Source organism: Mobula birostris, chromosome 7, assembly GCF_030028105.1.
Source record: "Mobula birostris isolate sMobBir1 chromosome 7, sMobBir1.hap1, whole genome shotgun sequence".
NCBI lineage: Eukaryota > Metazoa > Chordata > Chondrichthyes > Myliobatiformes > Myliobatidae > Mobula > Mobula birostris.
Window position 1 is genome coordinate 93,742,134 of NC_092376.1, and position 25,238 is coordinate 93,767,371.

The window sequence follows — 25,238 nt, forward strand, 5'->3', positions numbered from 1 at the left end:
CCTGTTCCTGTATGGGACTGTTTTATGGTCTTAAATTACCAGACTCAGAAATAGTGGATGGAATTAGCTTTTGTGCAAATTAGTATGTGAACAACAGAATTTTGTTGAGTTCAAGTTTGTGTAAAGAAGAAAATGAGAGGCTAAATGGGAGACCATTGGGATAACAAAGAAACAGGATAAAGGATTTAGCAGCAGATGTGCTTCGGCAGTGTAAAGCAGTGCAACTAGTTAATCTCGGTGATGAGTGGTTTTGTAGTTTGGGGCACATCTGTCATATAGGAAACTAGAACTGTGAATGTTCTTCCTATTACCTAGGTGGAGGAATTTCCACTGACCTAGTATTAAATATCAGACGAGTAATGTGACAAATCAGGTTGAAGGAAATTGCCCCTGATATAGTAGGGTGTTACAATACAGAGGGTTTGATGACAATGTGGGGCGAATAGATTTCAGGGAGAGTCAGCGGGGAAAAGATTGCTCTGTGAACTAGTACTTGATAAGCTGACACAAGGAAATCTGCAGATGCTGGAAATCTGGAACAACACATTATATTCCGTCTGGGTAGCCTCCAACTTGATGGCATGAACATTGACTTCTCTAACTTCCGTTAATGCCCCACCTCCCCTTCGTACCTTATCCCTTATTTATTTATTTCTTTCCTTTTCCCTTTTTTCCTTCTCTTTTTTCTCCCTCTGTCCCTCTCACTATAACGCTTTGCCCAACCTCTGGGCTTTCTCTCCCCGCAACCTTCTTTCTCCCTAGGCCTCCCGTCCCATGATCTGCTCCCTTCTCCAGCCTCGTATCCCTTTTGCCAATCAACTTTCCAGCTCTTAGCTCCATCCCTCCCCCTCCTGTCTTCTCCTATCATTTCAGATCTCCCCCTCCCCCTCCCACTTTCAAATATCTTACTATCTCTTCTTTCAGTTAGTGCTGATGTAGGGTCTCTGCCCGAAACGTCAACTGTACCTCTTCCTATAGACGCTGCCTGGCCTGCTGCGTTCACCGGCATTTTTTGCGTGTGTTGCTTGATAAGCTGAATGCTCTTTAATGTTTTGGGAAATACATAGAAGAATCAAACCAACCAAGGCTTGTCCTGTCCAGTTGAAACAAGAAACATAGAAAACCTACAGCACAATACGGGCCCTTCGACCCACAAAGCTGTGCTGAACGTGTCCTTACCTTAGAAATTACCTAGGGTTACCCATATTTTTCTAAGCTCCAAGTACCTGGATATGTGCGTGGATAGGGCGTTGGCTGATTGGCAGGAAACAGAGAGTGGGAATAAAGGGATCCTATTCTGGTTGGCTGCCGGTTACCAGTGGTGTTCCGCAAGGGTTCCGTGTTGGGGCCGCTTCTGTTTGCATTGTACATCAACGATTTGGATTATGGAATAGATGGCTTTGTGGCTAAGTTTGCTGATGATACGAAGATAGGTGGAGGGGCCGGTAGTGCTGAAAAACCGAAGAGTCTGCAGAGAGACTTGGAAGAATGGGCGAAGAAGTAGCAAATGAAATACAATGTTGGAAAGTGTATGGTTATGCACTTTGGCAGAAGAAATAAACGGGCAGACTATTATTTAAATGGGGAAAAAATTCAAAGTTCTGGGATGCAACGGGACTTGGGAGTCCTCGTACAGGATACCTTTAAGGTTAACCTCCAGGTTGAGTCGGTGGTGAAGAAGGGGAATGCAATGTTGGCATTCACTTCTAGAGGAATAGAGTATAAGAGCAGGGATGTGATATTGAGGCTCTATAAGGCACTGGCGAGACCTCACTTGGAGTACTGTGGGCAGTTTTGGTCTCCTTATTTAAGGAAGGATGTGCTGACATTGGAGAGGGTACAGAGAAGATTCACTAGAATGATTCCAGGAATGAGAGGGTTAACATATGAAGAACGTTTGTCCGCTCTTGGACTGTATTCCTTGGAGTTTAGAAGAATGAGGGGAGACCTCACAGAGACATTTTGAATGTTGAAAGGCATGGACAGAGTGGATGTGGCAAAGTTGTTTCCCATGATGGGGGAGTCTAGTACGAGAGGGCATGACTTAAGGATTGAAGGGCGCCCATTCAGAACAGAAATGGGAAGAAACTTTTTTAGTCAGAGGGTGGTGAGTCTATGGAATTTGTTGCCATGGGCAGCAGTGGAGGCCAAGGCATTGGGCGTATTTAAGGCAGAGATTGATAGGTATCTGAGTAGCCAGGGCATCAAAGGTTATGGTGAGAAGGCAGGGGAGTGGGACTAAATAGGAGAATGGATCAGCTCATGATAAAATGTCGGAGCAGACTAGATGGGCAGAATGACCGACTTCTGCTCCTTTGTCTTATGGTCTTATAGTCTTACCTATCCAGGAGATTTTAAAAGACCCTATAATATCCACCTCCACCACCGTCGCCAGCAGCCCATTCCACGCACTCACCACTCTCTGTGTATATATAAAAAAACAATTTACCCCTGACATCTCCTCTGTACCTACTTCGAAGCACCTTAAAACTGTGCCCTCTCGTGCTAGCCATTTCAGCCCTGGGAAAAGCCTCTGACTATCCACACGAAGGATAGGAAATATTTTGGTGGAAGGTGGATCTATTGGATGTGGTAGATTAGATTAGGAGGGGGTAGTTCACCAAGGTCACAGCCGCTTGTAAATTGCAGCTCTGATAAAGATTCTTAACAAATGGCAACACCTGTTGTAAGCAATCATGCAGGGAATTACAGGAGAGAAAGTGGTATAGTTGCACAGCTAATAATTCCACCACTGCCTCACAGTGCTAAAGACCATGGTTCATTCTTTGAAGTCTGAATGGAGTTTGCTGGTGCTTCCTGTGACCACAGGAATTTCTTTGAGATATTTCAAACATTTTTCCTCCTCTTCCCTCCTCCCAACCCATATTTTAAAGATGTGCAGATTGCTGCGTCAATTGACCACTATAAATTGCCCCAAGTCTCCAGGTGAGTGATAGAATCTGGAGAGAGCTGATGAGAATGATAGGAAGATTGAAAAAGAATGTGATTAACATAGCGTTACTGTTAAATGGATAGTGCAGATTCTGGACTGAATGCGATATCTCCCTGATTCTATGACTAGTATCTGGATCTGGAAGATAGCAGTATGTACAAGGACTTTGGAAAGGAAAGGTTAAAGACAGGGCAGTCATTTGTAAGACGGGATCATGGGTTTTCGTTCAGCTCTCACTCTTAATTTCTCCTTTGGCCCACACTTCTAATAATTTCTCCTTCGACTCCTCCCACTTCCTTCAAACCAAAGGTGTACCCATGGGCAATCGCATCGGTCCCAGCTCGGCCTCCCTTTTTGTCAACTATGTGAAACAGTCTGTGTTCCAAGCCTACACTGTTATTACTTCCCAACTTTCCCTACGCTACATCGACGACTGCATTGTTGCTGCTTCCTGTTCCTATGCTGAGCTGGTCGAATTCATCAACTTTGCCTCCGACTTCCACCCTGCCCTCAAATTTACTTAGTCTATTTCCGATACCTTCCTCTGAAGACAGTTTATCCACTGATATATAAGCACACTGACTCTCATAACTACCTAGACTATACCTCTTCCCACCCTGTCACTTGTAAAAATGCCATCCTCTTCTCTCAGTTCCTCCGTCTTTGCTGCATCTGCTCTCTGTAATCTCCTGTGATGATGGAGATTGTGCAGAAAATGCTTCTGCCAATCCGAACTGACAAGTGAGGAATTCCAAGATCCAGTTGCACAAGGGGGTATTGAGGCCCAGGTCTTGAGTTTACTGATTAGTTTTGAGGGGATGATGGTATTAAATGCTGAGCTGTAATCTATAAAGAGCCTCCTGATGGATGCACCTTTGCTGTCCAAAATGTTCCAGGTTTGTGTGAAAAGCCAGTGAGATGGCATCTACTGTAGACCTGTTGCTTTGGTAGGTGAATTGGAGCAGATCCAAGTTGCCACTCAGACAGCAGCTGATATGCTTCAACACCAGCCTCTCAAAACTCTTCATCATTATGGTGCCACTGAGCGATAATCATTGAAATAGGTTACCATGCTCTTCTTAATCACCATTCTAAACAGGTCTTCAGTACTCAGCCAGGTGTTCCATCAGACCAGATGCACTCTCTTGGATTCACTGTCTTGAAGGCAGCCCACAATCATCTTCGGATTCCTGGACCAAAGGATTATTGGGAGACTTGAAGGTGTACGATGGTTCTTCTCTGTTCTGATTGTCAAAGTGAGCATAGAAGGCATTGAGTTCATCTGGAAGCGAAGCTCTGCTGTTCCCTCTGTTTAAGATTTAACTTTGTAGGAGGTTACAGCTTTCAGACCCTGCCACAGCTGTTGAGCATCTCTCGTAGATTCCAGTTTAGTCCGGAATCTCCACTTCACCTGTGAGATGGCTTTTCAGAAATCATACCTACATCTCTTGTAGCATTCTTGATCTCCAGACTTAAATGCTACTGATCTGGCTCTCAGCAAAGCCTGGATTTCATTGTTCATCCAGAGCTTCTGATTGGGGTAAACCCTGAATGATTTTGTGGGGATACACTCATCCACAATTGTTCTAATGAAGTCTGTTATGACTCTCTCCTTTAATATTCCCCCTTCTCTAACCTTTTATTTATTTCACCAATCAACCTCCCAACTCAATACTTCACCCCTCCTCCTCTCCTGGTTTCAATTATCACTTGCCACCTTGTACTACTTCCTCTCCTCTCCCCAACTTCTTTTTCTGACCTCATTTTTTCCAGTCCTGATTAAAGGGTCACAGCCTGAAACATTGACTGTTTACACTTTTCCATAGATACTGCCCGGCCTGCTGAGTTCCTCCAGCATTTTGTGTGTGTTGCTCAGATTTCCAGAATCTGGAGATGTTGTTTCTATTTTCTGCAGATGCTGAGGAACACACACATAAAACACTGGAGGAACTCAGTGTCTTGGCTTGTAATGTTAACAATTTATTCCTCTCCATGGATGCTGTTTGACTTGCCAAGGTTCACCAATTTGCTTGGAACAGAATCAAGTAACATCATGCCCCAAGGTCATTATATAGACAAGATAAGAAAGAATTAAAGAAAGGTGGGAATGGCTAATACATAGGGCAAATTTTTCAGGTCATTAGATGAAAGTATGGAGGGAGGATGTCAGAGGCAAGTTTTATTTTACAGAGAGCGGTGAGTGTGTGGAACACACTGCCAGGGTTGGTGGTCGAGGCAGATACAATAGAGGATTTTAAGAAACTCTTAGATAGGCACAAAGATGATAGGAAAATGGAGGGCTTTGTTGGAGGAAAAGGTTAGATTGGTTTACAGTAGGTTGAAAGATTAGTAAAACATTATGGACTGTATTCTGCTGCAGTGTTCTATGTTCTAAAGCAGATAATTCAGGTTTAATCTGGGGAAATTGAAGGGATATTTAACATACTGTGTAAGGGAGGGGATCGAAGCTGCTGTTTAATGTATTTTTCCATCCTTTTGTTGGTAATGGTAATCAATACAATATTGCCTTTTTCTGAAGCATGTTGATGCAAGATCTGCAATTTTAATGGTTATAAAGATTATTGCAATTCTAATTAATGTTCTGTGAATTGTCTAGATTCGAAGAACAGCTACCGGAGGATTTGCAAATTGAAAATGATACTCTAACTTTCAATAGACCACTTAACCACAACGATTCTGGTATTTACATTTGTGAGGTTGTGAACATTCATGGACATAGAAAAAATCAAAAAGTTGTCCAGATAAAAGGTATGTTTTATTTTTTTTTATATATATATACATCTTGACCCATTTGTTAGTTGTACATCACAATAGACATTTATTTTTAAAAGTTCCACTTGATATGTACAGTACATGAAAGTACAGTCATCATTTCACAGGATCAAATCAATATGCAAAGACTGGAGTGATTAATAAGGCAGGCTCTACTTTCTGAACTATGGCATTGAAATTACTCAGCCTATAATTTAGCTAAATTTGGTCTTTTGTTTTATTTTAAAGCCAGTATTTGTTGTCCTGTATTTTGCTGCATTTATTTGACCCTCTACTTTCCCAAGCCTTCCAGAACCTGCTGTAGTGAAGGATCCCCACAGCATGATGCAGCCACTACCATGCTTCACAGTAGAGATGGTGTGTTCTTGATGATGTGTAGTGTTTAGCTCACGCCAAAAGTAGCGTTGAGTCTGATGGCCAAAAAGCTCAATTTGGGTTTCATCAGAGCATAGCACCTTCTTCCAGCTGTCTTCAGAGTCTCCCACATGCCTTCTAGCAACCTCTGAGATTTCATGTGAGTTGCTTCCAACAGTGGCTTTTTCTCTGCCACTCTCCCATAAAGCTGCCAACTGGTAAAGCACCTGGGCAACAATTGTATGTGCATTCTCTCCCATCTTAGCCACTAAAGTGTGTAACTCCTCCAGAACTGTTTCTAGGTCTCTTGGTGACCTATCTTACTAGTCCCCAGACATCCCACCTTTCCCGGAAGTTCCGGGAGTCTCCCGCATATTAATAGTGGCTCCCTGATGCCCGCAAATTATATACAATATCACGGAAATCAATTTTTTTGAGACCAAGTGAGAGAAAGCAAGAGCAAGCAAGCAAAAGCGCGCAAGTGAGAGAGCGAGAAACCAAGCTAGAGTGCGAGAGTGAGAGAGAGAGAGAGAGAGAGAGAACACGAACGAGAGAACGAGAACGTATGCACGCACGCCATGGCAGTGTTCCAAAAAAAGAAAATATAAAACGTATGTCACCCCAGACTACCCTAAAGTGTACCCCTGCCTAATAGGGGTCAAAAATAATGACAGTGTTGCTCGCTGCGCTGTTGCAACAGTGACTTTTCTATTGCCCATGGTGAGTTAAGACTAGAAAAGACATGTTGAGGTGAGTTTAACAGGTGTCATTCATTCATTAACATAGCTAACGTTATTTAACGTTATAAGGTAGTGCACCCATGGCTGACAAGGGAAATTAAGGATAGTATCAATTCCAAAGAAGAAGCATACAAATTAGCCAGAAAAAGTGGCTCACCTGAGGACTGGGAGAAATTCAGAGTTCAGCAGAGGAGGACAAAGGGCTTAATTAGGAAGGGGAAAAAAAGATTATGAGAGAAAACTGGCAGGGAACATAAAAACTGACTATAAAAGCTTTTATAGATATGTGAAAAGAAAAAGATTGGTTAAGACAAATGTAGGTCCCCTACAGACAGAAACAGGTGAATTGATTATGGGGAGCAAGGACATGGCAGACCAATTGAATAATTACTTTGGTTCTGTCTTCACTAAGGAGGACATAAATAATCTTCCGGAAATAGTAGGGGACAGAGGGTCCAGTGAGATGGAGGAACTGAGGGAAATACATGTTAGTAGGGAAGTGGTGTTAGGTAAATTGAAGGGATTAAAGGCGGATAAATCCCCAGGGCCAGATGGTCTGCATCCCAGAGTGCTTAAGGAAGTAGCCCAAGAAATAGTGGATGCATTAGTGATAATTTTTCAAAACTCGTTAGATTCTGGACTAGTTCCTGAGGATTGGAGGGTGGCTAATATAACCCCACTTTTTAAAAAAGGAGGGAGAGAGAAACTAGGGAATTATAGACCGGTTAGCCTAACATCGGTGGTGGGGAAACTGCTACAGTCAGTTATCAAAGATGTGATAACAGTACATTTGGAAAGCGGTGAAATCATGGGACAAAGTCAGCATGGATTTGTGAAAGGAAAATCATGTCTGACGAATCTCATAGAATTTTTTGAGAATGTAACTAGTAGAGTGGATAGGGGAGAACCAGTGGATGTGGTATATTTGGATTTTCAAAAGGCTTTTGACAAGGTCCCACACAGGAGATTAGTGTGCAAACTTAAAGCACACGGTCTTGGGGGTAAGGTATTAATGTGGATAGAGAATTGGTTAGCAGACAGGAAGCAAAGAGTGGGAATAAACGGGACCTTTTCAGAATGGCAGGCAGTGACTAGTGGGGTACCGCAAGGCTCAGTGCTGGGACCCCAGTTGTTTACAATATATATTAATGACTTGGATGAGGGAATTAAATGCAGCATCTCCAAGTTTGCGGATGACACGAAGCTGGGTGGCAGTGTTAGCTGTGAGGAGGATGCTAAGAGGATGCAGGGTGACTTGGATAGGTTAGGTGAGTGGGCAAATTCATGGCAGATGCAATTTAATGTGGATTAATGTGAAGTTATCCACTTTGGTGGCAAAAACAGGAAAACAGATTATTATCTGAATGGTGGCCGATTAGGAAAAGGGGAGGTGCAACGAGACCTGGGTGTCATTATACACCAGTCATTGAAAGTGGGCATGCAGGTACAGCAGGCGGTGAAAAAGGCGAATGGTATGCTGGCATTTATAGCAAGAGGATTCGAGTACAGGAGCAGGGAGGTACTACTGCAATTGTACAAGGCCTTGGTGAGACCACACCTGGAGTATTGTGTGCAGTTTTGGTCCCCTAATCTGAGGAAAGACATCCTTGCCATCGAGGGAGTACAAAGAAGGTTCACCAGATTGATTCCTGGGATGGCAGGACTTTCATATGATGAAAGACTGGATGAACTAGACTTATACTTGTTGGAATTTAGAAGATTGAGGGGGGATCTGATTGAAACGTATAAAATCCTAAAGGGATTGGACAGGCTAGATGCAGGAAGATTGTTCCCGATGTTGGGGAAGTCCAGAACAAGGGGTCATAGTTTGAGGATAAAGGGGAAGCCTTTTAGGACCGAGATTAGGAAAAACTTCTTCACACAGAGAGTGGTGAATTTGTGGAATTCTCTGCCACAGGAAACAGTTGAGGCCAGTTCATTGGCTATATTTAAGAGGAAGTTAAATATGGCCCTTGTGGCTAAAGGGATCAGAGGGTATGGAGGGAAGGCTGGTACAGGGTTCTGAGTTGGATGATCAACCATGATCATACTGAATGGCGGTGCAGGCTCGAAGGGCCGAATGGCCTACTGCACCTATTTTCTATGTTTCTATTTAAACTAGCTGGCTAGCTGCTAAGGAGCTACTCTATTGCAAACATCCCACCTCTCCCAGAAGTTCCAGGAGTCTCCCGCAAATGATTTTTTGCAGGGTGGGATGTCTGAGTTCCCTTCTTGCATGGTTAATCAGTTTCTGAGGATGGCCTGCTCTAGGCAGATTTATAGCTGTGCCATTTCTTGATGATTGACTTAACTTTACCCCAAGGGATATTCGGTGACTTGGAAATTTTCTTGTAACCATCTCCTGACTTGCTTTTCAATAACCTTTTCATAGGGTTGCTTGGAGTGTTCTTTTGTCTTTATGGTGTAGTTTTTGCCAGGATACTGACTGACTCATCAGCAATTGGACCTTCCAGGTGCAGGTGTATTTTTACTACAATCAGTTGAAACACCTGGACTGCACACAGGTCTCCAAAACAGATCTCCATTTAATTAATTATGTGACTTCTAAAACCCGTTGGCTGCACCAGTGATGATACGTTGTGTCATATTAAAAGGAGGGAGGGGGTAAATTCTTATGCAATCAATTATTTAGTGTTTTATACTTATAACTAATTTAGATCACTTTGTAGAGATCTGTTTTCACATTGACACGCAAGAGTCTTTTTCTGTTGATTAGTGTCAAAAAAGAGAAGTAAAATCCACTGTGATTCAATGTTGTAAAACAATAAAACATGAAAACTTCTGGGGGGCGAGGTTAATACTTTTTATAGACACTGTAAGGGTCAATAAGGGATAGGACATTTAAGATTGCAATAAGGAGAATTTTTTTCACTGTGGAAGCTCTTGTCACTGTGTTCATTCAAAACACTGATAAATTTCTAGCATGAAGAAAATCAAACATTGAGGATAATGCAGGAATATGGAGTTACAGTTGCAGAGTCATACAGTGTGAAAACATGCCTTACAATCTACAACCTCCGTGTCACGATTGTGAACTTGCTGTATTAATCCCACCTTCCAGCACTTGCCCCATAACTTAGTATGCTTAGGCGATTTAAGTGCATGTTGAAGTGTATCGAAGTTCAAAGTACATTTATATATGTACTTTGTATATTATGTAAGTACGTACAAAGACAGGAATTGAAACTTAGAGCATAGTGAGATAATATTTTGATGCAATGCAAGGTCGCATCACAGAGAAGAATTACAGGGATGTTGCCTGGATTGGGGAGCATGCCTTATGAGAATAGGTTGAGTGAACTCGGCCTTTTCTCCTTGGAGCGACGGAGGATGAGAGGTGACCTGATAGAGGTGTTTAAAATGGTGAGAGGCATTGATGGTGTGGATAATCAGAGGCTTTTTCCCAGGGCTGAAATGGTTGCCACAAGAGGACACAGGTTTAAGGTGCTGGGGAGTAGGTACAGAGGAGATGTCAGGGGTAAGTTTTTTACTCAGAGTGGTGAGTGCGTGGAATGGGCTGCCAGCAATGGTGGTGGAGGTGGATATGATAGGGTCTTTTAAGAGACTTTTGGATAGGTACATGGAACTTAGAAAATAGAGGGCTATAGGTAAGCCTAGTAATTTCTAAGATAGGGACATGTTCGGCACAACTTTGTGGGCCAAAGGGCCTGTATTGTGCTGTAAGTTTTCTATTTTTCTATGTTCCTATGTCGGTGAGCTTAGATCATGGATCGGCACATGGAATAATTGTGGCCATCAGTGAGACTTGGTTACAGGAGACTTGGCCAGGACTGACGGCTCAATTTCAGTAATTCTATTGTCTTAGACGCGATAGGGCAGGAGGAATTAATGGGTGATTGCTGGCATGCCTACTCGGTGAAAATATCACTGCAGTGCTCAGACGGGAAAGTTCTTCTACTGAGGCTATATGGCTGGAACTGAGGAATAAGCAAGGGATGACCATGTTAATGGGATTATATTATAAGCTCCTTATAGGCCAGCACCCAATAGCAGAATTTATATTCTAGTCCTTTCGAAATGAATGCTAACATTGCACTTGCCTTCCTTTCCACCGACTCAACCTGCAAGTTAACCTGCATGAGAGCTTCCAAGTCTCTTTGCAACTCTGATTTCTGAATTTGTACCCCATTTAGAAAATAACCTACATCTTTATTCCTTCTACCAATATGCATGACCAAACACTTCCCTACACTGTATTGACTTCAAGGTTCCAATGTTAGGCTAGAAGAATCACTCTCATTGAATCCATAGAGAGCTAGATGGGTGGATTTAGAATTGTCCCAGGGTAGGAAACAGAGGCTGGATGGTGGTTGAAGATTATATCTTAGAATGGAGACCAATAACTAGTGATGTGCTGTAAGTAAACACAAAATATTCTGCAGATGCTGGGGTCAAAGCAACACTCACTACAAGCTGGAGGAATTCAGCAAGTCGTGCAGCATCCGTGGAAACGAATGCTGATGAAGGGTTCTGGCCCAAAACGTTGACTGATCGTTTCCATGGATGTGGCCCGACCTGCTGAGTTCCTTCAGCTTGTAGTGAGTGTTGATGTGCTATAAAGGTAGGTGTTGGGAACCTTGTTATTCATTATTTATGTTAATAGTTTGGATGTGATGTGCTATGCCTGATCGGGAAGGTTGCAGATTACAGGAAATTATGAGGTGGTTTTGATTATGATTATCGTATACAGGTGTCCCCCGCTTTTCGAACGTTCGCTTTACAAAACCTCACTGTTACGAAAGACCTACATTAGTACCCTGTTTTCGCTAACAGAAGGTGTTTTCACTGTTACGAAAAAAAGCAGCGCACGATAAAAGGCAGCGCGCGCCCCAAGCAGCCGCTCTCCCCCGGATATGGAACTGCATTCTATGCACCATTGCTTTTAAACACGTGCCTGTGAGCAGCCGTTTGCAAGATGAGTTCTATGGTATCGGAAGAACCCGAAAGAGCTCGTAAGGGTGTGACACTTAGTGTAAAACTAGACATAATTAAGCGTTTTGATCATGGTGAATGAAGTAAGGACAAAGTGAGTTTGGCTTGTGGAAGTTGACGAAGATGATGTTGAAGAAGTTTTGGCATCCCATGACCAAGAACTGATAGATGAAGAGCTGATGCAATTGGAAGAGGAAAGAATAACAATCAAAACCGAATGAGTAATGATAAAGTACGACTTTAATTTTGAAAAGGTACGTCGGTTTAGGGGATATTTACAGGATGGTTTGAGTGCTTACAAAGAACTGTGTGATAGAAAAATGTGTGAGGCTCAGCAGTCAAGCAAGCCTTCCACATCAGCCACAGCAGACGACAAATCTCGACCTTCGACATCAAGGCGGGCAACCATAGGAGAAGATGAGCTGCCTGCTCTAATGGAAATAGACGACGAGATGACACCCCAGTGTTCCACCACCCCAACACCCAGGCCGCGGACAGATACCAATTCGCGGAGAATGCAGCAGTAGCCGTGAGACACACAACACATCTTTAAGAAAAAAGCCGAAGTAAGCATGCTAATTAATTAGGTGCCGCCCGACAATTACGTGCTGGGCGGCACCTAATTAATTAGCATGTTTATTTTGGCTTTTTTCTTAAAGATGTGCTGTGTGCCTCCCGGCTACCACTGCATGCTTCGCGGATCGGTATTGTTTTGCTGCCTGGAGGGTGGGGGCTACTGCACCACCCAAACTCCGACGACTCAGTCTAACACACCACCATCAGTGTGCTCCGCGCTTTCCCAATTCCGGTAAGTGATACTACACTGTACATCGGCTGTGTATTTTTACGTGTTATTTGGTATGATTTGGCAGCTTCATAGCTTAAAGGTTACTGGAGAGCGCTTGCGCCGTGCTTTTGCCAACGGCATTTGTGTGAGATTTTCACTACGGAGAACAGTTCAGGCAATGATTGTGGAAAAGTATTTCTACTTTATATAAGCTGTGTATTTATCATATCATTCGTGCTTTTACTATATGTTACTGTTATTTTAGGTTTTATGTGTTACTTGGCATGATTTGGTAGGTTATTTTTGGGTCTGCGAACACTCACAAAATTTTCCCATATAAATTAATGGTAATTGCTTCTTCGCTTTACGACATTCCGGCTTACGAACCGTTTCATAGGAACGCTGTACCTTCGGATGGCGGGGGAAACCTGTATTACTGGTACCTTGAACAGTTAGGGAAGTGGGCCATTGAGTGGAAAGTGGAGTTTAAAACATATAAATGTAAGATGATCTACAAACCCCATTTCCAGAAAAGTTGGGATATTTTCCAAAATGCAATAAAAACAAAAATCTGTGATATGTTAATTCACGTGAACCCTTATTTAACTGACAAAAGTACAAAGAAAAGATTTTCAATAGTTTTACTGACCAACTTAATTGTATTTTGTAAACATACACAAATCTAGAATTTGATGGCTGCAACACACTCAACAAAAGTTGCGACAGAGGCATGTCTACCATTGTGATACATCACTTTTCCTTTTAATAACACTTTTTAATTGTTTTGGAACTGAGGATACTAATTGTAGTAGATTTGCAATTGGAAATTTTGTCCATTCTTGCTTGGTATAACACTTCAGCTGCTCAACAGTCTGTGGTCTTCGTTGTCTGATTCTCCTCTTCATGATGCGCCATACATTTTCAATAGGAGATAGATCTGGACTGGCAGCAGGCCCGTCAAGCACACGTACTGTGTGCCTACAAAGCCACGCTGTTGTAGCCCGTGCAGAATGTCGTCTAACATTGTCCTGCTGAAATAAGCATGGACGTCCCGGGAAGAGACGTTGCCTTGATGGCAACATATGTCTCTCTAAAATCCTAATATACACCTAAAATCCTAATATACACCTCAGAGTCAATGGTACCTTCACATACATGCAACTCACCCATGCCGTGGGCACTGATGCACCCCCATACCATCACAGATGCTGGCTTTTGCACCTTTCGCTGATAACAATCTGGATGGTCGTTTTCATCTTTGGCACGGAGAACTCGAGGCCTGTTTTTTCTGAAAACTAGCTTAAATGTGGACTCATCTGACCACAGCACATGGTTCCACAGTCTTTTGGTCCATCTGAGATGAGCTCGGACCCAGAGAACTTGCCGGCATTTCTGCATAGAGTTGATGTATAGCTTACTCCTTGCATAATACAGTTTCAAGTTGCATTTCTGGATGCAGCGACGGACTGTGTTGAGTAACAATGGTTTTCCGAAGTACTCCAGAGCCCATGTGGCTATAATTGTCAGAGTAGCATGACGGTTTCTTAGGCAGTGCTACCTGAGAGCTCGAAGATCACGCGCATTCAACAGTGGTTTCCGACCTTGCCCTTTACGCACTGAGATGTCCCTGAATCCTCTGAATCTTTTCACAATATTTTGTACTATAGATGTTGAAAGACCTAAATTCACTGCAATCTTGCGTTGAGAAATGTTCCTTTTGAACTGACTAACAATTCTCTCATGAATTTTGGCACAAAAGGGTGAGCCACAACCCATCCTTGCTTGCAAAGACTGAACCTTTGATGGACGCTACTTTTGTACCTAGTCATGATACCTCACCTGCTACCAATTAGCCTGCTTAATGTGGAGTCTTCCAAACCGGTGTTACTTGAATATTCTGTGCACTTTTCAATCTTATTTTAACTGTGTCCCAACTTTTGTTGAGTGTGTTGCAGCCATCAAATTCTAAATTTGTGTATATTTACAAAATACAATTAAGTTGGTCAGTAAAACTATTGAAAATCTTTTCTTTGTACTTTTGTCAGTTAAGTAAAGGTTCACATGAATTAACACAGCGGTCCCCAACCACTGGGCCACGGACCGGTACTGGGCCGCAAAGCATGCGAGGAAACGATATGATTTGGCGATAGGAGTCAGCTGCACCTATCAACTTCCTCATTCCTTGTCGTGCCCACTGTTGAGCCATTACGCATGCGAGGTCATTACCCGCGCGTCATCCATGTCAGCGCCGGAAGAAGATCAACTCCTCGAGCTTGCAAATGACGGCGGGCTAAAAAGTATGTTTGACATAACATCTCTGCCGGCATTCTGGATCAAAGTCAAGGCTAAATATCCTGAGATATCCACGAAAGCACTGAAAACGTTGCTTCCATTTCCAACATATCTCTGCAGTGAATGCAACGAAAACCGAATTGCGTAATGGACTGGACATAAGGAAACCCGTGGGAGTATCACTGTCTCCCATCACCCCTCGATAGGACCATCTGGTTGCAGGGAAACAAGCATTCAGCCCAGGGCTCCCACTGATTCAGCGATATTGGTGCGTTGCAATGATTTTATATGTTCATACGGGGAAAATATGTGCTGCGTGTTTAATATCCAAAGGTTACTTAAAATGTTATGATGCTATTGACTTACTTATATAACCATATAACAATTACAGCGCAGAAACAGGCCATCTCTGCCCTCCTAGTCTGTGCCGAACTCTACTCTCACCTAGTCCCACCGACCTACACTCAGCCCATAACCCTCCATTCCTTTCCTGTCCATATACCTATCCAATTTTCTTTAAATGATAATATCAAACCTGCCTCTACCACTTCTACTGGAAGTTCGTTCAACACTTACTTCAAGCTCCCCTGTCCTTCCCTGATAATTGACTTATCGCTATATTCATGCAAGGAAAATATGCGATGTGTGCTTAATATTAAATTTGTTAGATAAACCCTTTTAGAAACGAAATTGAGAATATCACCTATATTCCAGTCGTGATTAACACCCCCCCCCCCACAGAATCGCCAAAAACGATTTGTAGAAAAAGTCGGCACGTACACACATGCGTAAAGCACGCATGCGCACTGGTGCCCGCACAAGGCTTCATGGTCATTGTAGTCTCTCTGTGTAAACAACGTATTTGGCTCTACTCTTGTCCGTTGGCAACCCTACCCACCCCCCCCCCCTCGGGTCGGCCGGTCCGCAAGAATATTGTCAATATGAAACTGGTCTGCAGTGCAAAAAAGGTTGGGGACCCCTGAATTAACATATCACAGGTTTTTGTTTTTGTTGTATTTTGGAAAATATCCCAACTTTTCTGGAAATGGAGTTTGTATTTTGGAAAGACATAAGACATAGGAGCAGAATTAGACTATTCAGCCTGTTCGGTCTGGTAGAACACTAGGAAGTGTAATAGAATAGAATGATCTAGAGTCAGGGCATTGGTATGAGAGTTGGTGAAACCACCCTGGGAATACTATGCGCAGTTTTGGTCACCCTGCTATAGGAAAGATGCAATTAAAGTGGAATGCATGCAGAGGATATTGCCAGGTCTAGGAGGCTTAAGTTATAGGGAGAGGTTGGTGAGGCTAGGTCATTATTTCTTGGGATATAGAATGAGTGGTAATATAGAAGTTTTTAAAATAACAGGAGGCATAATTAAGATGGAAATTTTCCCAGGACAAGGGAGTCCAGAATGAGGTGACACAGACTTAGGGAGGGAAGGTAAATAAAAGGGACCTAAAGGGTAAAATTTTTCACACAGTGGGAGGTGAATATATGAGTGAGCTGCTTGCATTTGAGACGGGTGCAATATTATAGAGTCCTAAAAAGGACAACACAGAAAAAGGCCAACCTAATCTGTGGCAAACCAATAAAACTGCCTCATCCCATTGAGCTGCAGCCAAACCATAGCCCTCCATGCCCCTAGCATCCATGTACCTATTCATACTTACCTTAAACGTTGAATTTGAGCTCACATGCACCACAAGGGAACAATATTTACTATCCTCCAATCCTTCGGTACCTCACAATCTCAGATGAAGTTGAGATGCAGTTAAGTTGCATTTTTTATATAAGCTTTGTTTCTGATTATAATTTTGATTGGTCAGCAAGTAAAAACTTTATCTGCACCAATGGTAGGTTGGAGTGAACAATTCAACTTCAGTTCAGAGATAAGGGTTGCGCTGTTTAAGATATAATTGAAGAGGGATTTCTCCTCAGATGTTCATGATTTTCTGGAAATCAGAGAGCCTGGAGTTGTCATGCAAGATCGTCAATCTCTAACAATAATTCAGTTTTCTCCTCTACTGATGAACACCTCTGATCATAGCAGGGGTTCCCAACATTTTGTACGCCTTAGCCCCCTGCCATGAACCGAGGGGTTGGGAGCCAATGGTTCAGAGAAAGAACCAGCAAGGTTGTACCTATGAAATTTAAAATCTGAAAAAACAGAATGCCTTCTGAGTATTTCTGGCTTTCTGTTTTGTTTCAGATTTCTTATCACACTTTGCTCCTCTTTTTCACTCACTCACACATTAGCCTGACTTCAGTGATTGGAAAGCTGTTGGAATCCATTAATTAAGGATGAGGTTTTGAGTGCTTGGAGACACATGATAAAATAAGCCAAATTTAGCATCATTTCCTTAAGGAGAAATCTTGCCTGACAAATCTGTTGGAACTACTTAAGAAGTAATGAGCAAGATAGACAAGGGAGAGTTGGTGGACGTTTATATGACTTTCAGAAGGCCATTGACAAGATGCTACATGTAAGGCTCCTTAACAAGACAGGAGCCCATGGTATTACAGGAAAGATTCTAGAATGGATAGAAAATTGGCTGACTGGCAGGAGGCAAATGGTGAGAATAAAGGGGGCCTTTTGTGGTTGGCTATTGATAACTTGTGGTGTTTCACAGGGGATGGCTTTGGCACAGCTTCTTTTCACGTTATACGTGAATGATTTGGATGGCAGGATTGATGGATTTGTGGCTAAATTGGCTTGGACAAATTGGGAGAATGGACAAAGAAGGGCAGATGGGATATAGTGTAAGGAAGTGAATGGTCATGCACTTTGGTAGAAGGAATAAAGACATAGATGATTTTCTAAATGGTGAAAATTCAAAAATGAGAGGTGCAAAGGGACTTGGGAGTCCGTGTTCAGGATTCCCTTCAGGTAAACTTGCAAGTCAAGTCGGTGGTAAGGAAGGCAAATGCAATGTTAGCATTCATTTGGAAAGGAGTAGAATATATAGCAAGGATGTAATGCTGAAGCTTTATAAGGCAGTGGTCAGACTGCTCTTTGAGTATTGTGAGCAGACTTGGATGCCTTATCTAAGAAAAGATGTGCATTGGAGAGGGTCCAGAGGAGTTTCACTAGAATGATTCTGGAAATGAAAGGTTAATGCTTGAGGATGATCTGGGCCTGTACTCGCTGGAGTTTAGAATGAGGAGGGAACACATTGACACCTATGCAATAGTGAAAGGCTGAGACACAGTAGATGTGGAGAGAATGTTTCCTATAGTGAGTGAGTCTAGGACCAGATGGCACAGCCTCGGAACAAAGGGCACATCCATTTAGAATAGGTTTGAAGAGAAATTTCCTTAGCCATAGGGTAGTGAATCAGTGGAATTTTTTGCCACCAGCGGCTGTGAAGTCCAAGTCATTAAGTATTTTAAACAGTCCTTCCAGGTGAGGCAACACTTCACCTGTGAGTCGACTGGGGTGATATACTGCGTCTGGTGCTCCCGATGTGGCCTTTTATATATTGGCGAGACCCGACGCAGACTGGGAGACCGCTTTGCTGAACATCTACGCTCTGTCTGCCAGAGAAAGCAGGATCTCCCAGTGGCCACACATTTTAATTCCACGTCCCATTCCCATCCTGACATGTCTATCCACGGCCTCCTCTACTGTAAAGGTGAAGCCACACTCAGGTTGGAGGAACAACACCTTATATTCCATCTGGGTAGCCTCCAACCTGATGGCATGAAGATCGACTTCTCTAACTTCCGCTAAGGCCCCACCTCCCCCTCGTACCCCATCTGTTACTTATTTTTATGCACACATTCTTTCTCTCACTCTCTTTTTTCTCCTTCTGTCCCTCTGAATATACCTCTTGCCCATCCTCTGGGCCCCCCCCCCTTGTCTTTCTTCCCAGACCTCCTGTCCCATGATCCTCTCGTATCCCCTTTTGCCTATCACCTATCCAGCTCTTGGCTCTATCCCTCCCCCTCCTGTCTTCTCCTATCATTTTGGATCTCCCCCTCCCCCTCCAACTTTCAAATCCCTTACTCATTCTTCCTTCAGTTAGTCCTGACGAAGGGTCTCGGCCTGAAACGTCGACTGTACCTCTTCCTACAGATGCTGCCTGGCCTGCTGCGTTCACCGCAACTTTGATGTGTGTTGCTGCTTTTTTTTTTTTTTTTTAAGTATTTTAAAACTGAGGTTGATAGGTTGTGGGCATGTGGCCAAGTGGTTAAGGCGTTCGTCTAGTGATCTCAAGGTCACTAGTTCGAGCCTCAGCTGTGGCAGCGTGTTTGTGTCCTTGAGCAAGGCACTCAACCACACATTGTTCTAGTGTCTGTGGGAGGAGTGGCGCCCCACACAGGCTTCCAATCTGCACCTTGTAAGGCATGAAAATGCCCGACGCAGGCCTCAAGGTCTGAGTCGATGTTCCCCCGTTAATAGGTTCATGATTACACAGGGTGTCAAAGGTTATGGGAAGAAGGCAGGAGAGTGGGGTTGACAACTTTTCTGAGTTCTGATGAAAGGTTGTCCACTGTAAATGTTAACTCTGTTTCTGCCTCCTAATTTTTTTTCTCAAATCTTTTTTTATTAAGTTTCGAATTGATAAACATAACAATAATAATGATACAAAGAGATCAAGATTACATTAATAACGGTTAACATATACAGACACAGACTTGGAGTAACGTATGTAATTTAAGCCTCCCAATTAATAACTGAACATGAAAAAGGTTCAAAAAAATATTATACATAGAAAAAGTCCCCCTACACTTAAAAAAAAACAAAACAAAACAAAGGCTGGGCTGGCATGTTTCATCGGTTAAAATCATTATTTGTCATTAACTCCACTCCTCGATACACAAACAAAAAGTTATTGAAAAGGATTTTGAAAAGGTCAACTGACATCATATGAAAATGTTGAATAAATAGTCTCCAAGTTCCTTCAAATTTAACTGAAGGATCGATAGTACCACTCCTAATTCTTTCCAAGTTTATACATGTTGTAGTTTGGGGAAACTATTGAAATGTAGTAGGGGTTTAGAATCTTTCCATTCAAATAAAATGGATCTTCTGGCTATTAATGTAACAAATGCAATCAAACAGCAAGCTGAAGGGGATAAATAATTAGAGTCCATCACTGGTAATCCAAAACTTGCAGTAATAGGATGAGGTTGTAAATCAATATGCAAAACTACTGAAATAATATCAAAAATGTCTTTCCAATATTTTTCCAAAAGAGGGCAGGACCAGAACATATGTGTCAAGGAGGCTACCTCAGAATTACATCTGTCACAGACAGGATTTATATGGCAATGAAAACGAGCTAACTTATCCTTGGACATATGGGCCCTATGAGCCACCTTAAATTGTATCAAAGCGTGTCTAGCACACATTGAAGAAGTGTTAACTAGTTGGAGAATTTTCTCCCATTTCTCTATAGGTAAAGATACCTGAAGTTCTCTTTCCCATTCATTCTTAATTTTATCAGATGTACCTAGACGTATTTTCGTAATTAAATCATAAATAATTGCTATTAAACTCTTCTGATAGAGATTTAAACCTATAATTTTTTCTGTTACTTCAGTTTGATGTGGTATTGGAAAAGTAGGTAAAATAACATTCAAAAAGTTTCTGATCTGTAAGTATCTGAAAAAATGTGATCTAGGCAAATTATATTTGTTAGACAACTGTTCAAAAGACATGAGACAATTAGCCATGAATAAATCACAAAAGCATGTTATTCCCTTCATTTTCCATAAAAGAAAAGCTTGATCAGTTCTGGATGGTTGGAAGAAAAAGTTGGATATAATAGGACTTGGTAGGATAAATTTATTCAATCCAAAAAATTTACGAAATTGAAACCATATTTGTATTGTATGTTTAGTTATTGGATTAATCATTTGTTTATTCAGTTTAGTAAGTGCAGAGTGAAGTGAAGCCCCTAAAATAGAAGCCAATGAGAACCCTTGTACAAACTCGCAGTCGAGGTTCACCCATCGTGGACATTGAATTTCATCCAAATCTTGTGTCCAGAATGTTAGATATCGAATATTAATTGCCCAATAATAGAATCTAAGTTCGGCAATGCCAAACCTCTATCCTTTTTTTGATTTCTGTAAATTTTTCTTTATTTAACCTAGGATTTTTATTCTGCCATATATATGAAGAAATTTTAGAATCATTAATATCAAAAAAGGATTTAGAGATGAAGATTGATACCGCCTGAAATAGATACAGAAATTTAGGTAAAATAATCATCTTAGTAGCATTAATTCAGCCAATCAATGATAAGGACAGTGGGGACCATTTAGTAAGCAGTCGTTTAACATGATCAATTAAGGGTAAAAAGTTAACTTTAAATAGATCCTTATGCTTCTTAGTAATTTTAACACCCAAATAAGTGAAATAGTCATAGTCATACTTTATTGATCCCGGAGGAAATTGGTTTTCATTACAGTTGCACCAGAAGTAATTAAGTAGTAATAAAACCATAAATAGTTAAATAGTAATATGTAAATTATGCCAGGAAATAAGTCCAGGACCAGCCTATTGGCTCAGGGTGTCTGAACCTCCAAGGGAGGAGTTGTAAAGTTTGATGGCCACAGGCAGGAATGACTTCCTATGACGCTCTGTGTTGCATTTCGGTGGAATGAGTCTCTGGCTGAATGTACTCCTGTGCCCAACCAGTACATTATGTATTGGATGGGAGACATTGTCCAAGATGGCATGCAACTTGGACAGTAACCGGTCTAAATGATGGTTGTCTATAGATTGGAACTTGCATATTTAATGGGAAAAGCTCACTCTTTCCAATCTAATTGCTAATATTTTGGAAAAGATTTTGGAGTCCACATTCAACAATGATATAGGTCTATATGATGTACATTCAGTGGGGTCTTTATCTTTTTTAGGAATTAAAGAAATGGATGCTTCATAAAAAAATTGTGGTAATTTACCTACAAATAAGGCATCCTTAAAGATTCTACATAACTAAGGAGAAAGTAGACTTGAAAAAGAATTTTAAAATTCTACTGTATACCCATCCAGACGGGGTGCTTGACCAGAATTCATTGAAGAAATTGCTTTCTTTATTTCTCCTTCCATAATGGGTACATCTAGTGCTAAACGTTCATTAAGTGGTAATTTCAGAATATTCAATTTCCTTAAAAATTCATGCATTATGGTAGAATCGTCAGGAAATTCTGATTGGTATAAAGAGGTATAGAATTCTTGAAAAGATTTATTAATTTCGTCATGGTCAGCTGTCAAAATACCATCCCGTATAGGAACTTTAATAATCTGACATTTAGCCGAAGCAGCTTTCAATTGGTTGGGCAATAATTTACCCGATTTATCACCATGTATATAAAATTGACTTTTAGTTTTAAGTGATTGAATTTCAGTCAGGGATGTTAATAACAAACTGTGTTGCATCTGAAGTTCAACTCTCTTTTTATAAAGCTCCAGATTAAGAGCAGCAGAATATTTTTATCAATTTCTTTAATCTTATCAACCAATGTACCTATTTCATTATTAATTCATTTTTTCAATCCAGCAGAATATGAAATAATTTGCCCACGGATATATACTTTAAAAGTATCCCATAAAATCCCACTGGAAATTTCTTCTGTAAAGTTAGTTGAAAAGAAAAAGGCAATCTGTTCTTTAATAAAGTTAACAAAGTTCACGTCCCGAAACAGAGTAGAATTGAACCGCCATTGTCTAGCGCTGAAAGTTACATCAGTTAATTTGATTGGTAGTTTCAAGGGTGCATGGTCAGAGATGGCGATTGCAACGTACTCACAGGCAGTAACAGATGAAACTAATCAATAGTTAATAAAAAAGTGATCAATTCTACAGTAATTATGATATACATGAGAAAAGAATGAGAATTCTTTATCGTTAGGATGTAAAAACGTCCAAACTTCTAAAATTCCAGAGTCAACTAAAAAGGAATTAATAAAAATAGCAGATTTGTTTGGAAGTACCTGATTGGGCACAGACCTGACCATCGAGGGATTCAGGCAACAGTTAAAATTTTCGCCCATTATCAAAGTATATTCATTTAAATTAGGAAGTGATGCAAATAAATGCTTAAAGAATTCACGATAGTTGGTATTTGGTGCATAGATATTAACCATAATGACTTTTTGGTTATAAAGTAAACCAGTAATTAACAGAAATCTACCATACGGGTCTGAGATTGTTTCATAGTGAACAAATGAAATCAAGGAGTCTATAAAAATAGAGAGTCCTTTCACCTTAGCCTGTAAGTTGGAGTGAAATTGTTGATCTTTCCAAAACCTAAAATAAAACACTGATTATCCTCCTTCCTCACATGAGTTTCCTGGGCAAAGATAATCTGAGCATTCAATCTATGAAAAACTTTAAAAATCTTCTTCCATTTAATGGGATGATTCAAACTCTTCGTATTCCATGAAACAAAGTTAATAATATTATCCATTTTACTTGAATAAGCCATATGGAATGTAAAGGGTTAACTTTACTGCATAGGATACTCATGAATCAGGAAGGGGGAAAAAGGTTTAAAGGGGAACCGGAAGTTACAACAATTCAGACATATTTGTAGTTTCTGATCAGCCAGATGAAAGAAAACTAAACTAAAAATTTTAGCCCCACCACCCACAAAAGCCCAAAAACTGGCCAATGGACAGCCTATCTAGAAACTCTCCTAACGCCATCTTTCTTGAAGGCAAATCTCCAAAATTGAAAAGAATGCAAAATACAACCCACAGTCAAAAGATTGAGAAAAGAATGCCATAAAAAACACCAAACAAATGTTAAAAAAAACAGCCATTTGCAAAACATTTTGAAAGGTGAGATCTTGGAAAGTGAAAGAATACAATTTTATTGATATTTCAGAAAAAAAAACAATCGATCACCAAATCAGATTCTTAATTATTTTCAAAAACGAACAATTGAAAATAATAAAATAATAAAGGGGGAAAAAAAGAAACTTTAACATAAAAGCATAGTAAACATCCATACTCCAAAACAAAGTACGAGTATAATCAAACCAAGGGCAAAATTCTTCAAACTTAAAAAGTCCAGATCTATGAACTGGTTATTCACAGCCTCTGAAGAAAGGGCACATCCATTTAGAATAGATTTGAAGAGAATTTTTTGCCTCCAGCAGCTGTGAAGTCCAAGTCATTAAGTATTTTAAAACTGAGGTTAAGGGGTTCATGATTACACAGGGTGTCAAAGGTTACGGGAAGAAGGCAGGAGAGTGGGGTTGAGAACTTTTCTGAGTTCTGATGAAAGGTTGTCCACTGTAAATGTTAACTCTGCTTCTGCCTCCTTATTGTTGACTTACTTTCTTGGGTGTATTTTGTTTCAAATTTCAGCATCTATTGATTTGTTTCTTAAATCTAGGAAAAACGGACACTGCCTTTTCAATATTTTGGTTTTCATATTCGCTATAGCAATTGGTTGAAATGTTCTTAGTTTGCTTCATCACTTTGCTACTTTGGTGGTCTTGATGGATTTGTGCATGGAACCTTTCATTAAAATTCAACTATTCGATTTGCCACAATTGGCACTAAATTATATCAGTAGTCTTTTTTACACATCTTATTATTCTCAGCACTGAGCATCTACAGAGGCATGCAAAAGTTTGGGCACCCCAGTCAAAATTTTTGTTATCTTGAATAGCTAAGCGAATAAAAGATGAACTGATTTCCAAAAGGCATAAAGTTAAAGATGACACATTTCTTTAATATTTTAAGCAAGAAAACTTTTTTTATTTCCATCTTTTACAGTTTCAAAATAATAAAAAAGGAAAAGGGCCCGAAGCAGAAGTTCGGGCACCCTGCATGGCTGTACTTAGTAACACCCCCCTTGGCAAGTATCACAGCTTGTAAGTGCTTTTGTAGCCAGCTAAGAGTCTTTTAATTCTTGTTTGGGGGATTTTCGCCCATTCTTCCTTGCAAAAGGCTTCTAGTTTTTTGAGATTCTTGGGCCATCTTGCATGCAGTGCTCTTTTGGGGTCTATCCACAGATTCTCGATGCTGTTTAGGTCGGGGGGCTGTGAGGGCCATGGCAAAACCTTCACCTTGTCCCTCTTGAGGTAGTCCATCGTTGATTTTGAGGTGTGCTTAGAATTATTATCCTGTTGTAGAAGCCATCCTCTTTTCATCTTCGGCTTTTTTACAGACGGTGTGATGTTTGCTTCTGAATTTGCTGGTATTTAATTGAATTCATTCTTCCCTCTACCAGTAAGTGTTCCCTGTGCCACTGGCTGCAACACAAGCCCAAAGCATGATCAATCCACCCCCGTGCTTAATAGTTGGAGAGGCGTTCTTTTCATGAAATTCTGCACCCTTTTTTCTCCAAACATACCTTTGCTCATTGCGG

The 25,238-nt window shown here is 41.0% G+C and overlaps 1 protein-coding gene across 4 annotated transcripts in view; it reads left to right on the forward strand.

Moving 5' to 3' along the window:
• The window catches only part of nectin3b (nectin cell adhesion molecule 3b), a 184,237-nt gene that overhangs the window by 138,883 nt on the left and 20,116 nt on the right, over nucleotides 1-25,238 (forward strand). For all 4 annotated transcript variants that reach the window (XR_011886601.1, XM_072263519.1, XM_072263517.1 and 1 more), the window contains one exon: nucleotides 5,571-5,722. Coding sequence is in view for 3 of the 4 variants with exons in the window: in XM_072263519.1 (XP_072119620.1) it covers nucleotides 5,571-5,722 (152 nt within the window). In the remaining variant the exon portion in view is untranslated. The remainder of the gene's footprint in view (nucleotides 1-5,570; nucleotides 5,723-25,238) is intronic.